The 16,385-nt window shown below is 45.9% G+C and overlaps 1 protein-coding gene across 2 annotated transcripts in view; it reads right to left on the bottom strand.

The window, feature by feature from the left end:
- Positions 1-16,385, bottom strand: part of Fam171a1 (family with sequence similarity 171 member A1) — a 117,624-nt gene that overhangs the window by 29,214 nt on the left and 72,025 nt on the right. For both annotated transcript variants that reach the window (XM_057787681.1, XM_057787683.1), the window contains exons 3-4: positions 15,062-15,154; positions 3,649-3,807 (exon numbers count right to left, since the gene is read on the bottom strand). In XM_057787681.1, the coding sequence (XP_057643664.1) occupies positions 3,649-3,807; positions 15,062-15,154 (252 nt within the window). The remainder of the gene's footprint in view (positions 1-3,648; positions 3,808-15,061; positions 15,155-16,385) is intronic.

Here is a 16,385-nt window from a genome sequence, read left to right as displayed (position 1 = left end):
TTTGCTAAGCCCCATGCAGCAGAACCTGCTTGCAAACAGGTAGGTAGAAAGTTCTAGAAAGAGCACCTCCATTCTTCTTCCTCAGCATCTTTACATCCCCTTTTCTCTTCATCTGCATCTCCCTGATTTAGGGAGATGAGTTTCTGCAGCCAGCTGCCCCTGTCAGGTACTCCACTCCCCTGAGGGCTGTTTCTCTGATCTTCACAACTAAGGATGGTGGGCAGGTGAGAAACCCTCTTGAGTGTGTGGACATAATTATTCTCAGCTGCATGCATGCAGAAGTAAACCCCTCAGAAACGAGCAGATAAACCGAAAATATTACGTTCTAGCTTCCCATGCTTACCCGCTACCTTTAGAGAGTGCCAGCTGAGGTGGGCCTGGCGGGCATGGGGCTGCACCTGTACTCGGTACCTGGCACTCACACCTGGTAGGATGAGCCAGGATGCCAAAACAAGGCCAGCCTGGGTTACACAGTGGGACCCTGAAGAAAGGAAAAGAAAAAAGGAAGAAAGAGGACAGAGGAGAGAAGAATGGAAGAAAGAAGGAGAGAGAGAAAGGGAAGGAGGGAGGAAGAGGAGGAAGGGAGGGAGGCAGAGAGGAAGGAGGGATGGAGGCAGAGAGGAGGGAGGAATGAAGAAAGGAATGGAGGAAGAGATGTAGGTTTCACCTCTGCTTTCTGGAGGCTCTGCCCTCTCTCTGTGCTCCATGAAATGCCGTTCCTACTTTACTCCACCCCCATGTCTTTCCGTCTACTCTCCCACTTCTTTATTCTCGAGTGACTCAGGCTTAGAGGCCTAAACGATTTCTCTTCCACATCTTGCTATGAGATTCCAATCGCACACAAGGTACTGTGTTCTGTCTGTAACAAGGCTTTCCTTTCTGCTCTACCTAGATGTTTCCTGGCCCTCTGTGTCCAGGTAAAGACAGGTGTCAGGCCACCCAGGCGAGGGAGGGCAAGGACCACTAGATGGTGTCCCTTTAGCCTTCTTATCAATTGGTTGCTTATAACAAGATGGGTTTTACCCAGCACTTAAGATTCTCTTTGTCCTTATGTTTTAGTACCAGGCTGAAGCCTGGAGTTTTCTGAAATTCAAAAGGTAGGTGCTATAATACCTCTGGTGAAGTCTTTGCAAATATTAAAAAAATATCCAAAACGGATCCTAAATTCAAAACACTTTAGCATTCAGGTATTTTGTATAAAAGATGAGATCATCTTGCACCAACTTTTCTGGGTCAGCAAAAATGCTACACCTTAGCCATTTTGCCTTCTGGGTCTCCCTGGTGTTAGTGGAGGCTATTTCACTGAGACCCATGGGAATGGTATAGAGTCTTGGTCTTTCTTAGGGACTAGGAGAAGAGTGTGATTCTAGAAGTCAGAGTGTCTTTGGCCTGCGTAGGAGAAGGAAAGTGACTATAGGGCCAAAGAGAGCCTGATCACAAACTAGCCCAAAGCCCACAGTAACCCACTGTATTCCAGATGCTCTGCTCCACGCAGCCCCGGCTCCTATGTCTCCCAGGATAACTATGGATACGCCATGAGTTGACTCCCTTTCCTAGCGGATCTCAGAAAAACTTGGATCCTCTCTCGGGCAATTGATCTATTTTGTCACTGGAAAAACAGTTTAATGTCACCTTCCGACCTTTACCTTCCCTCTGAAATAAGACTGATTTTTAAAATAAAACATGCTTCTAAAAAAAAATCAAGAGTCCTGTGCTTTTGTTTTCTTCATTGGCTGGGCTTCTCAAGTTTCATAGTTTATTCTAGCACTACTGGAAGAGGGACGCAGAACATGAACGAGCCCCGAGTGAGGCTGCTCCTCTTCGCTGTGCTTCTGACTATGCTACCTTTCCTCAGTGCAGCCTATGAAGACCTCAGGCTAGAAGTGTCCAGGATCCGGAATCGATACGTTTCCCCAAGAAAGTTTACTATAGATGATCACTACATATCTGTGTGATGGCAAATGACTGGCATTCTAATCATGTGATCAGTCCTCAGTAACTAAAGGAAGAAACATTTCTCAAAACAAGAACCACAGATAGAGGAAAAGCAATTCGTCACCAAGTACCTTTCCTCCAAGTAGGAACTTATTCACAAGCTACAAGAACGAATGAGATGTTTAAGGTTTATAAGTCTTTCTAGAATCACCAGTTCATGCAAAATCTTGGAAAACCGAGTTTTAATCAAAGCATCCCTGGGGACTGCAATATACCTAGCAGTCTATAACACTAATGTCTGCTTTTCAATTTCATGCTGTGTCTAAATATAAAGGGTGATAAAGAGGCACAGGAGAGAGAGAGAGGGAGAGAGAGAGGGAGAGAGAGAGGGAGAGAGAGAGAGAGAGAGAGAGAGAGAGAGAGAGAGAGAGAGAGATGGATGGATTCAGAATTCCAAGATGTGGAACCTTTTCTGCAGTAGCTGGAGGTCTGAGGACCATTCTGTCACACAAGAGGAGAAAGGTGCAGCTTTGGTCCTTCTCTGATAAGGAATTACCACTTTTCTTCTGGCTGGTGACTCTTGGTTTCTCTGATCTTATACGTCCTGTGTCTAGTCAGAGAAGTGATGGTGACAGAGCCAACTTAGTGATCAGCAAGAAGATTCTAAGTCAACTGGCTCCTCTCTGGTGGTCTGTGGTGTAGTGGCATGTCAACTGTATTTTAATAAACAAAGCTTGCCTGAAGATCAGGGCTTAAAACAGTCCCACTAGTCAGCCTTACAGACCAGGCAGTGGTAACACACACCTTTAATCCCAGTAGCTACACTAGTTGCCATAGAAACCAGGCAGTGCATGACTTTAATCCCAGTGGTGCACACCTTTCATCCAAGCCCTAGAGAGGTTTATAAGATGGGAGGAGACAGCTCTCAGACACAGTCTTATTCTGAGATTCCTGGAGGCAGGACTGCCATTTTGGACTGGGATTGAGGTAAGAGCCAGTGGTTGACTGCTTTGCTTTTCAGATCTTCAGGCTGAACCCTAATTTCAGTCTCGGAGCTTTTATTAATCATGCTTCACTATGGAAATCCTCCACTGGGGACTTTCCCAAATCCCCTTTGAAAGGGTGAGCATCCAGAAGCAGAGAGGAAGACGTGGGTGAAAGCTGATGGCCACAGCCAGAAATAGCAGACAATGTTCACACCTCAATGACCCATCCATAGCGGAGCATGGAATGTCACTCGCTCATCTCTAGATGTCACTGGAACCAACCCTTCCCCTCTCAGCTGGGGCACATGGTGAATGAGAGGGTGGGGCTGAGTGTCTCTTGCTGCACAACTGAATAAGACATTGTGGCACCAACATTCAGAAATTAAGTAGACTAGGTAGAGATCAGAGGGGCAGAAATCCTTTGTTTCTGATCTTGTACTTTAAAAAAATTTACAATTTCAATTGAGCTGAAATATTAAGTCCAACACAGGAAAGCCCAGAGAAAGTGCTTCAGGCTCTTGGCAACTGCTGAAGGGCTCAATGAGGAAGCCAACAATGGTGGTGCAGACTGAATACCTCCTTCAGCTGGTAAAAGGAACAATACCAACCCAGAACCTGGGATCAAGGCCCTGCTCCATCTCAATTTAATGTGAGGACCTCTCGCCACATCCAAGAACTCACAGAGAAATAATAAGGTCCACCCCGAAAGAGAGGAGACTCCAATTACCTGTTCCATTTCCATCCAGTCCTCGCAAATAAGGAAAGCTGTCTACCTCGAACGGGGAACTGGCGGCGGTGAGGAAGGCGGTGAGGTCGCTGTAGCTGGTGTTCTCGGGCAACCTCAAGGCCCTTCTCTGGAAATGAACGCGAGGCTGTGGCCGGGCACCTGTAGGGATCAACCTCTGAGTTACCTCCCCAAGAAGCCGTTTCTGTTTCAGAAAATGGGAAGCCATGAAAGGCTTCTCCAGGGCTCCAACATTCATCCCTCGGCCCTGCTCCTTCCCACATGGCGAGCCACCCATCCCTCATTCATCAGGACACAGGGATGTGACAACATGCTATTATGGGGCGAGAAATAACAGCCCATTGTCACATTTGTTTTGACACAGGATGTTATTTAGGTTTTGAACAAAAAGCTTTCCCCGAGTTCTATTTGCGACCAGTCTTTTCCACTGCATGGTATTTGGCTATGGATAGGGTAACATTTTGGGAGAGTCTCAGTAAATGACACAGGGAAATGGCAATTAATCTCTTTACACAAGCAATGCAAGGGATATGCTTTGATATAGCTACAAAACCTTCCTCTAACTTCCTGAAAAAATCTGATTTAATGCCACCGACCAAACTGAAGCAACAAGGGGGTGCAATGTGCAGTCCTGGAAAGAAACGAAAACAAGAGCCCCCACCGCCCAAGATGAACTGTTTTCTTCCTGAGGAAGCTGCCGGGTGACACGGGCTCTGGAGTGTTTCCTTCTGTACACAGATGATGTTTCAGATTTGGCAAAGATGCAAAGTGGTCCTCCCTCCCCCAACTCCATCCCTCTCTGTGGCCACTGGACTGACCCAACCTTGTGGTGTCACTTACAGCTTACCTCTCTCCAGACGTCATTATGATCTCAGTTTTTTGCCTAATATTGTGGTGACGGTTACCAGACATGAAGGAGAAGTAATTTTGTACAAACTTGGCAAAGATGTCCTTAAAATCAAAATTACATATACCAGCTTGAGTTGACGTCATTCTGCTGTGCTCAGTTCCGGGCTCCTTCCATTCCGCCTCACAATGCACAGAGGTCCTGGAATACCAACCTCACCCAGAGACCAAGTCTGTAAAGTCATTCCCTTTGAACTTCTAGGGTGGGAAGTGGTAACTTCCCTAGAATTTTTCTGTGATATGGGAGTTTCAGAGCTCAGAGAATTGATAACACTAAGACCGTCTTCGTACATTAAGGCTGACAGCCGCTATGTGGGCAGGCTCTCCGGGCTACACTTGTCTGTGTGGCTAAGGTGGTAGAACATTACACACTTCTATCTGCTCAAAGGCCAGGAAAACACAGGTTCAGTCCCAAAGCCAGGGGAGCCAGGGCCCAAAGCCACTGCTCCCTCTCTTTAGTCACCTCTCACACAAATCTGTCAGGCATATGCCAGGCTGCCCATGTCCTGTCTTCATTTGTAAAACAGAGTGCCAGCCTCCAGGGATCCCCTTACACTACCATCTCTGAGTTCAGTCTTCTAAATCCTGCTGTCTCCTTGGTCCACACTGAATCCAAATCCCTCAGGGAGCCCACAGGTGCTATAGGCCCCACGGGAGCTGTCTGCTCTCACCCCTTTACCCACTTGGCTGGACAGCCTGCCTGCCTCTTTTGTTCTTCACTTCCGCTGAGCTCTCTGATGAAAAGTCAACATCTCCCTTTCCATCTCCTCATCTCGACTACACAGGATTATTTTCCCCAATAATGGCCGATGCGGCTGCTGATGTTCAGTGAGTGTGTCACCGGGTGGGCACCTACGTGCCACAATCAGGAAGAGCAAAGAATTCAGCTAATCTGAAAGAAAGTATGGCGTATCTAAACAAGAAAGGGCTAAGAGGGCGCTGGACTTCACGAGAGCAAAGGGAGAAGGTGAAATCCAGGTCAGGTATCCGAGAACAGGGCTGGGTTTACGCGTCCCTCAGGGGCCCTGCATAACTTTGATGGGATGGGAAAGCTGAGATTTATGTGTGGGCTCCTCTGGCAGTGAGGAATGGAAAATTACTGAGACAAGAGAGAGGCTGCTAAAAGTCAGGTGGAGGTTCACACTGGACTCAGGACATACATCCAACAAGGGCTTAGGGTACTGCCATAGGATGCACAGAACCACAGACCAAAGCTCAGGGGTTTTGGTGCCTCCTTAAAACTCATTCTCCCATCCCTTTCCATCTCTGAGAGGGGCCTGTGTACCGCATGCACTCTGAGGGAGATTCTCTTTGCCTCTCTCCCTCTGCCTCACCTCTCATGTCACCTCTCACCACTTCCTTCTTTGTACCGGAGAACCTGGGATGTCACCAGATAATCAGGGCCATCTGTGCTAGCTGGAAGGCAGGCACACATAGGGTTATGGTAGGGCAGGAAGTGGCAGGTCCAGCTGAACTGACACCTGCTGTGACTGGCGAGACATAGATGTCATCCGCTGAGGGAGCCACACACTCTCAAGTGCAGGCAGAGGACTACGGACAAGTCTAGGCAAAACCTAGGATCGGTGAAATGGCCAGAAGACATCTGAGGAATCTGAGGGTATATATAGGCTGTACCAGGCCACAGTGTAAACAAGGTCCAAGTGGGCATGTGTGGGGCTGGCCGAAGATGCTGTGCTCTTTAGCCTGCCTTTCTTTAGAGTTGCTAAATCTTCATGTGATTGTCTAGGAGCAGGGTGTGGAAAGCCCGCCTGCCATCACTGGTTGCCTCTAAATTCATCAGCAGCTGTTTGGAACTTCTCTTCAGACTTAAGGCCCATCCTCTTTTTCAAATGCTCATATCCTGACTTACCAAAACAACAGATCACCTACGTTTCTTTTCCCCAAACTTCTAAATCTATTTTTTCCCTTCTCTCTTCTTTTCATCCAAGGTCAAATCCAGCCCCTATCCTAAATTCTGCTTTCTTGTTTATGCCACGGTGAACCTTTACCAACTGTTCCTGTCTTTGCCAACAATCTCTTTGTCTATTGGTGATTCCTCCTTCAGCAATAAACATGCCCGCATCTTCCCTCGCAATCACACATGACTTTCACTGTGTTCTCCCCGTATATGAATGCCTGTCTTCTTCCATTCTGCCTTCAGTGACATGGCTTTCACCCACAACCCAACACGGCAAGGTCCACTGTATAATCTGCAAACCCCATGATCGCTTCTCGGCCTGCATCCCCTGACCTCTTCACAATGGGCCACAGTGTTCATCAGCCTCACCCACAGTCCCCTCTTTCTTGGCATTCATACTTGACCTCTGATTCTCTCCAGATTCTGCAAATCCTCATTTGCAAGTTCTCATGTCAATCCTTTCTTCCCCCCACTGGCTCTAGATGAAGCAGTTCCCAGAGGGCTGCTATCCATCACCTCTGCGGTCTTAGAGGCTCCCCTTCACAGCCACAGCCCTTTCCAGTCCTGGGATCTGTCTAAGCTTTTCACTTGCATCTCCCTCTGTCTTCTAGATAGTTCTACCAGACACCTATCTGGCTTTCTAGGACCAGCATCTACTGTCTCTCATTTAATGAACTTATGTTCTTTCCAACCCCCAGTTTTGATCCAAGTCAACATCTCTTTCCCTTCCTTACATCTTACACGATCACTCAAGTGCCAAGACTGGCTACTCTTCCTTTGTTAACATTTCCTCCCTTCTCCCTTCTTCCACACAATGAGACCTATGCTCCATCTTTTGCCTCAAGGTCTCCCAACTATCCTGCTTAAGTCTTAACCTCCTTTTCCATTCCACCTATGGGCACATTGACTGTTCAGAGATGCCATTCTGACTGTGGGATTTTCCTGCTCAGGAGACATCAGTCTACACCACTAAGCAAATGTATCATGACAAAACACTAAAAATAAGTAGATCAAGATAAACTCAAACTACTTCATCTTCTCCTACAACAGAGAGGCACAATTCAGTCTTTAGAACTTATAAACAAAGGGGTTGGGAAGAAGGAATTCCACCATGCTCTTTGGAGTGAAGAAATTAAAGAGGTTAAGTAACTTGGCTAACGACAGTGTGCTTGGAAAATGTAGAAAACTTATGTTCGGCATTCCTTCCTGTCACAATGTCTATCTCAAAATAGACGCTCTATTTATGACCAACCCGCCTCCATCATCTGGCTAAACAGACTGTGGGGCTGTCTGTTTCTATGCATGTGGCCATACTTGCCCCATGCCCGGAACTCCCTCTTGACTCTGCTTCCATACTTTATGTATCATTCAAATGCATCTCAAAGTCCACCTCTTTTGCATAACCTCTATCCATCCATCTCAAGCTTTATGGTCTGTTTGTATTTTTCTTATGGCCTTAAGTCTCATTTGTATGAATGTTTGTACGTCTTCATCAGAGGCACGCTGAGACAAAGAGCACTCAGTGTTTATTGCTACCAGTAATACCTATGGAACCGAATGCAGTGAGCCACACCAAGCAGCTCACTATGTTTCAACAATGCTATGACTTAATTGAAACTAGATTAGGACCATTAACACCTAGGGTCCAGAAATTCTCTGTTGGAGTTGCCCTGTGCATATTAACATATTGAATGACATCCCTGATTTCTACCCATCAGATGCCAGTTGCAGTACCCAAGATGTGACAATTCCAAAGACCCCAGAAACTGCCAAGTGTCCCAGGGTATGTGAAATCACCACAGTGGAGAACCTCTTACTCTATATTCTATGAATCTTCATAACTTAGGCAACTCATACGAAGAGTCTCAAGTAAAGGAGACACAGGATATATAAACAAGAAAAGAACAAAACCCTTGTATTCCTGGAACTCAAGAGCAAAGGAGGCAGAGAGTGAGATGGCTTAATTATCATAACATCATACATCCCAGAATAAGAGGGAGATGACAGAAATAACAAAATCAACTTTAATAATGAATGGCTGACTGTCCAGGAAGGAAGTTTCCTAGGTGATCATTGTCTGGAGGGCTGCTGTGAAGAAGGGGCAGATGAGACCAGGCCACAGACAGGAAAACCCAGGCACGCAAAATATCACACATGGGAAGGCTGAGGAACACGCAAAATATCACACATGGGAAGGCTGAGGAACACGCAAGGTATCACACATGGGAAGGCTGAGGAACATGCAAAATATCACACATGGTAAGACTGAGAACATGCAAGATATCACACATGGGAAGGTTGAGGAAGCATATGTGAGCCAAGCACAGGCTCTGGTCGTGGGGACAGAGGACACTTGTGAAGGGCACGGTGCCTTCAGCTTAAAACCATGAAGAATGTCTGGGGATAACAGGAGTTTAAGGATGGGCCCGCTGCTAAAAATTTCAAAGGGGAAACACAAATCAAGGCGGTGACACCAGGGGTCAACCCAGAAGTGGAGGACCACAATGACAAGGACGACAACCAAGACTAGAGTCGAAAGCCACTTTTGGAAGAGGAAGTATGCGGGGAAGTAAGACTGCAGGACAGAAGCCGAGAAGAAGCGAACACAGGGGCAGGCAGAGATGGTAGCTGCTTGAGAAACAAGAGGCAAGGAAGAAACAGGTGGTGTCGGGAAGCCTGGGAGAAGTCAGGCAGGACAGTGATTGGCCAGGAGCGGATCTGAGGACCTCAGCTCTGGAACAGAACAGGAACATTCTGGAGAGCAGCGTGAGGCCAAGGTTAGAGGAGCTTAATAGCATGTGTGCGGCCATGTGTGCGGCGAGGGGTGATTTTCCAAAGGTTGGGAAGGAAAGGGAACAACTTGAAGGAAAAGGTGTATGAAAAGGGTTTCTTTTCAAAGGTCAACACCTTGAGTAACAGCGAGAGGCAAGAAAGGCCGAAGAGAATGCTGACGGAGGATTCGGCACATAAATGGAGGGAGGGTGCAGAAGGGGCCGCAGGACCCACTGGGGATGGGAAGGCACTCATGGAAGGATAGAGAAGCAGTGGGAAGGGGTGCTATCATCACACATCGGAGAAGGAACAAGAAGACAACTGAAGATGTCATTCCCTGAGACATGTATTTTATTTCCCTCTGAAACAAGAAACGAGGAGATTGCTAAAAGGAGTGTGTATGTGGGGTAGGAGGGGCTTTATGTTCCACAGAACACCTGGGAAAAATAAAGGGACTGTCCAGGGAACATGAAACTTCTGGGGGGCGGGGGTTGTGGGAATGGCAGGACAGGTCTACAGACTGGTCTCCATCATTTCCTAGTAGCTTTAAAAACTATGTATTTGTGAGTGTGATCATAGGCATACACAACATACACAAGCCACACTGTGCATGTGGAGGTCGGGGGATTACACGGGTGTCAGTGTGTGTACGTGGAGAAGGTCAAAGGACAACCCTGGGTGTTAAGTTTTCACCTTCAACCCTGTTCATTTGAGACAGGATCTTGTCATTTCCTGCTACCAATGCAGGCTGCCTACCCTACAAGCTTCTGAGAGCCTCCAGCCCGTCTCCCACATCCCCAGCAGGAGTGCTGGGCCTGCAGCCGCACGCGTTACTGTGCCAGCCTCTTACACGAGCTCTGGAGGTCCGAACTCAAGCCATCAGGTGCGTGCGGCAAGGGCTTTATCCTCTGAGCTAACTCCCCGGCCCCTTCATCTCTCAGCGTCTTGGGATTCACTTCTGGATTCTCTCCTAAACCTCTCCCCAGGAGATTTCAACTAACTGGTTCTTCAGCGATGCACACAAACTCTCTAAGAAAACAATTACGATGTTCTCTCTTTTCATCCTTTTATCTTGTCATCCTTTGATGACAAGTCTGGAAGAAATTTGCCAGCATTTTACAAGTAACACATTTTCAGCCACAGCCTGTTCTCAGGGAAATCCCCCTAGCTTGCCAGTAACTCAGTGCCCCCCAGTCACTCAGTGCCCACAGTCACCCAGTGTCTCCCAGTCACCCAGTGTCTCCCAGTCACCCAGTGCCCCCAGTCACCCAGTGCCCCAGTCACCCAGTGTCTCCCAGTTACCCAGTGTCCCCCAGTCACTCAGTGCCCCTCATTCTCTCACTGTCATAAGGCTTTTTCAGAGTCACAGTAACACTCAGCATGATCACTTGCCTCACTTATAAAATTCAAGGGCTGTGACTGCTCATGACACTCTTATTAGAAGCATGTATTTACTGTGTAGCTCATGTTTTGCAGGCATGCTCATTACTCTGTCTAATTTCATGAGAATTACTTTATCAGTGTATAGGGTTAGAATTTGCATTACTGCCTTCTAGTCTATCTACAGAGAAGGGATACTATGTTTTATTTTTTAGAAAAGTTCTCATTAATGTGTTTTATTTGGATGTAATTATGTAAACCTTCAAGTTAAGTTTCATGCACATGTCAGGGAACAATGGCCTCTTTCCCCCTTTGCCCCTGGTATCCATCTCTTCTAGTGACCTTTATTCTTTCTGAGCTTTTCCTTTAATGCCATCCAACACAATGCAGCATCATGTGACCTTGTACATAGTTGGTGGTGTGGCTTTTCCTAAGTGAACTACTGTCAAGCTTGGGGAACCTTTCCAGGACGGGCTGGCGTACCATGCCATCTGAACACTAAGCTTATGAACATCCAGCTTATAGTGCTGTGTGAGCAAGCAAGAATTTAGAATATGCTGTATGAACAGGCAAGAATTTAGATCCATTGAAAAATGACATATGTAACAAAATGTGACCAGTCGGAGGCTAAAAAACATTATGTTTCATTCATAAATTTGGGATCATATTGATTTTGCAGAATGGAACTGATTTAGCAAATGATGGCAAAAATTCCCATTTATTCAACTACATATGATCTTCCTTCCAGTCAGGAAAAATCTTGGAATCAAATGAAATGATGCATTGTTAATACTGCTTCGACTCTATTGAGATAAGAAATAGTATAATAAACCTTTCAAACTCATGAAGTAGGATAAGTTTTCAAATTAACAAATATCTGTAATGTCAGGAAGCCGGTATGGGCATGACTACAGAAAGGAAGACATTGCTCTGAGATGGTTTCTGATTAGCTGCAGGATTCAGGGGTATACATATATTTCAGTTCTCCCTCCCCCAGGGTGTGTGTGTGTGTGTGTGTGTGTGTGTGTGTATCTGTATGTTAACTGTATCCCCAGCTCCAATCGTGTACAAAGGAAGAACAAAGAACAGATGGATTCATTTCTGTTTACTTGATTATTCAATGGCTCACTGGGTACCTGTCAAGAAGCAGGCACAGGGCCTGCCTGGGCTTGAGGAAACTAAGATGATGATACAAAAGCTTAGTTGATGAGGAAGAGTATATATTACTGCTAAATGTTGCACACACAGTGGTCCATAGCTTGTGGCACTGTTTTGAGGAATTGGGGACCCTTTATGAGGTTGGGTCTACCTGCAGGAAGCGGGTCCCTTAGACTCCGTCTGCTCTTCAGATCTAAGTGCTCTGATTACTAGTCTGCCAACATGCAATAAGCAGAGACACCAGCTTCAGCTGCCAAATCTTCCCTACCATCATGGACTGTGTCCTCTTAAACTGTGAGCCAAACTAAACCCTTCCTCCTTTAAGTTGTTTCTGTTAGGTATCAGTTACAGCACAAAAAAGTAACTAAGATGGAACATCAGTAAAAATGGTGGAAAAAGGGATGCCATTTAAAAGACTAAGGACTCCTAGGTTAGAGGATTGTTCAGAAGGATGAAAGGGAGAGAGGGGAACTTACTGCCATTGGAGGATGGGAGCCAGAAGACCCTGAAGGTTCAGGGGCTGGTGTTGCCTCAGCAGCTGAAGGGCGAGTAGGCAGAAGTGTGCGGGGGCTCATTTGCACACTAATACTTATCGTTGCCATGACTACACTAGCCCTTTGCCCAGTGGACTTCATTCTGACCTCCTACTAAATTGCTTTCTCTGCTTCTGCTGCCTTCCTTGAACTCACAGGAGGCCTGTCCACAGCCCTGACCTAGCCTACATTTCATGACCATTCATTTGCAATTCATTTATTCCTTTATGTCTTAGTAACTTTGTGCTTCATCCCAAACCTACGAGCCATGGCCAGGGGGGATGAGGTCATACTATTCCAGGTCCTTAACAGCTGGGTTGGATGGCAAGGCAGGAGGTGTGACTTGTATCTCCAAAGGAGATACAGGAGGTCCCAGAGAATGTGGTTTGTAGGCTGGCCTTGCTGTTCAAGGAGAGTTTAAAGTCAGAATGGAAGATGGAATGGGATGGCTGAGATAGGAAGAAGCAAAACAAAGTGAGCTGGGCTATTAACGTAGTCCATGCAGATGAACACTAAGTATGGAGACTGAGGCTGGACCACAGTGGTCTGTGGCATGGCTTAGTGAGGATGAGTGAGATGGCATCCTGGAAGAGAAAGGACTAGAGCTTGGCCTCACGAAGACTAAGTCAACAGTTCAGTGTGTGACACATGGGGAAAGAGACAGTCAAGCCATGAGGTGTAGTTTCATGACTGACATCAACTCCACCCCTAATGTAATGGCTGCACACCAGCATGCTGGCAGGAGGCACCTGCAGAGACCCACCAGGGTCCTGGGAGCACAGATGGGCAACATGTGGGCAGCAGAAAAGCACACAGGTGTGTGTGTGCAGGCCCAGGAACTGTGATGGTGAAGCTGACTCAGGCTGTAAAGCCAGACTTCTCATAACTGGTTTTTGACTCCTGGAGGTCTAAGAAGGGAAGATGAAGGCCACACAAAATGCTGCAAAGGGAGGTGACTTCTTACAGATCGTGCATGACAGGGACTCTGGGATTCTTCAGGAGCCTCCTCAGAGTTACAAGAGCAGAGAGCCTGGTGCCAAGCAAGGCTTGTGGTTGACAGTAATGAATGTAAGAGGCACTCCTGGAACTTGTTCTGTAGACCAGGCTGGCCTCGAACTCACAGAGATCCATCTGTCTCTGCCTCCCGAGTGCTGGGATTAAAGGCATGAGCCACCAATGCCTGGCTTGAGGAAAAGCAGTTTTAAAGCAGGTGACTAACCTGCTACCTCTGTTGAACACAGTGGTATCAAGAGGATGAAGTGGTAACTGATGTCTTTGGGGTCGGGCAATACGGAGGCTGTAAGTGACTCTGACTGCAGCAAAGCTAATGAAAGATGGACTGTAAGTCTGTGGGCCATGGACTTAGGCCATGGAGTGCTGAGGGAAGACTCAAGCCTAGCACTGTTGTCTCTTATGAAAAAGAAAAGAAAACAAGAAATTTACTGCTAAATGACACCAAAATCCGCACCTCTGTTCTTGTTATCTTTCCCAAGTCTAAGTCATAGATGCTGCCAGACACTTCCTTTACTTTTCAAATTCATCCTCTAAAGTCAGTAGCTGTATATGAAGCTCTTTGTACCTCCCTGCCTGTCCCTGCTAATGAAGGAACAAATGAACATACTTCATTTTTAATGCTACATAGATCTGTGTGATAGAGAATGATGGGCATTGGTCTCTGCATATATGTGGGGCACCCATTCGGACACCAAAAGTCCTGAGAGGCCCTAGTCTCTCACAAAAAATAGCAGAGCCCTTTTTGCATAGTTCAGAGATAAATGCTACATAGCCTTTAAATCAAACAGTATATTGGAAGAGGAATGTAAACAGTTCTGTGAGGGAATAATGGCAATAAAGGTCTACATATGTTCAGTTGTAATACATTTTAAGTAAACAAATAATTAATAAAATCTTTTATTTATATGTATATGTGTCTGTGTGGGTGTATACACCTGTGTGTGTTGGCGCCCACGAGGCCAGAAGAGGGTGGGGTTGTGAGCTGTCTGATGTGGATGCTGGGAAGTGCATGCCGGTCCACTGTACTATCCCTAACTGCTGAGCCATATTTCCAGCCCACACATTTTTATATGGACCTGCAACAATGAACCCTAGGATAATCAGGCCCAGATGTAAGCACCCCAGCAAATAAACCTTACAGAACACTCAGAAGCACCAGGAAATATGACGATTTCTAGCCTGGGGTAGAATAAAATGATCTCAACACAAAGAGATATTTTGTGTGAGGCTTATTCTCAACTTGAATCCTGTTACTGACAGAAGAGGGCAAGTGCCTGGAAGCTTCAGTGTTAACATATCTTAAGAGCCAAGTGGGTTCGGGTGAGGGTTCACACACACGAAACACACAGAAAAAAATAGGAGGCAAGGAAGAAAAAGCCATACCCACACACTTACTACCTTTGTGAGTGACTGTCTAGGCGACATAGATGGGGACAGCGACCCAAATAAGATGAGCAATCTTAGGATAGAGATGATGGGGAACAGAGCAGGGAGGCCCCTTTCTTTTCCCACATAAACTTAAAGGATTGCTCTGGGAGGAGTAATTTTACAGCCAACTTATAATATGCTTGAAATGCAGACTCCTCAGGGGGACAACAAGCACTGCATCTGAGCTATGGATAAATTTACTGTTGCCACCATCCAATAAGAAGATTAAACGTTAGTGTCTGGCCCAAGTGTTAGTACTGTTTTTCTCTTTAAATATGAGACGTACCTTGGAATCCTGATACTATTTGAACAACATCTTCATAGACCATCAGAGTGGCAGAGCGTTCAGGAAGCAGGCCAAGGCTCAGAGAGGAGAACACTGCAAGAACAAAATGGACATAAGGGAACTCACTCTGACTGTCTGGGTACTCTGCATTCTTCCTACTTTCTTATTTCAAACAAATCAACAATATTGATTTTTCTAAAAGATGAGTGAAACACGTTCAAAATGCCAGTCTTGTAATCGTCTTGTAATAACTACTGTCTTGCCATGGTCAACTTGAGGTTTTTTGGTGTGTGTGTGTGTGTGTGTGTGAGGGGGACACATGTACAAATGTGTGAATGAATGTGTAGAGGTCTGAGGTCAGCTTTCAGCACCGTCCGTTCCTCAGGGCTATCCACCTTGTTTTTGGGGACAGGTTCTCTCCCTGGGACCCGATGAGAATAGACTGGCTGGTTTGCAAGCCTCAGGGATCTGCCTGTCCTGATACTCTCAAGGCAGGGATTACAACCATTCCTGGTCTTTTTTACATTAGTGCTGGGGAACAAATTCAGGCCTTCTTGGTATGACTGAATTATCTTCTCATTTCCTTTGTAAGAGATCTTAGTGAAGTAAGGCCTCTTGACACTGGGGTATATTAAAAGTTATTATGCCTAGAATATATGAGTATACATACATACACACATACATATGTAATGTTAAGTATTAGCATTAGAAAAATTATAAAATATGTACTTGGGATCACATATGCAGTATGTTCAGAATGTTTCCCCCAACTTGGAAGTAATAACACGACACAAATTATACTGATATTTGGACTTTTAACTTTGATTCACAAGGTTTACATGTTTTAGGGCAGATGTGTGTTGTGATTTGGTTGTGAAATGAGCTTGAACACTGTCCCCAGCTGGTGGCACTGTTTTGAAAGGTTGTGGAACATTTAGGAGGTAGAGTTACAGGAAGTGTGTGACTGGGGACAGGCCTTGAGCATTTCCGGTCTGTCTTCTGCTTTCTGACCATGGACACAATGTGGTCGGTCCTCACACGCTACTGCTGCTATGCCTCTCTTCCTGACAGTCTGCATTTCTCCTTAAACCTGAGACATGAGAAATCCTCCTTTTTCCAGGCATTCTGTCACATGCAATTTGAACTTGAGGGATAAAACCCTGTGAATAATTCTACTGTAAACTAACATTTTCAGGTTCTTGCTGACAGGCCAGTTGTAGCTCTAAGTTTGGATACTTTAGCTAAGCATTAAAACAATTCTAAGAAGTAGGTATTATTCATGTGCCTGCTCTTCAGGGAAGGAAACAGGTTTATAAATGAGGAA

This window comes from Chionomys nivalis, chromosome 13 (assembly GCF_950005125.1).
Source record: "Chionomys nivalis chromosome 13, mChiNiv1.1, whole genome shotgun sequence".
Classification (NCBI taxonomy): domain Eukaryota; kingdom Metazoa; phylum Chordata; class Mammalia; order Rodentia; family Cricetidae; genus Chionomys; species Chionomys nivalis.
The sequence above is the reverse complement of the archived record's forward strand: the minus strand, read 5'-3'. Positions and strand labels throughout refer to the sequence as shown.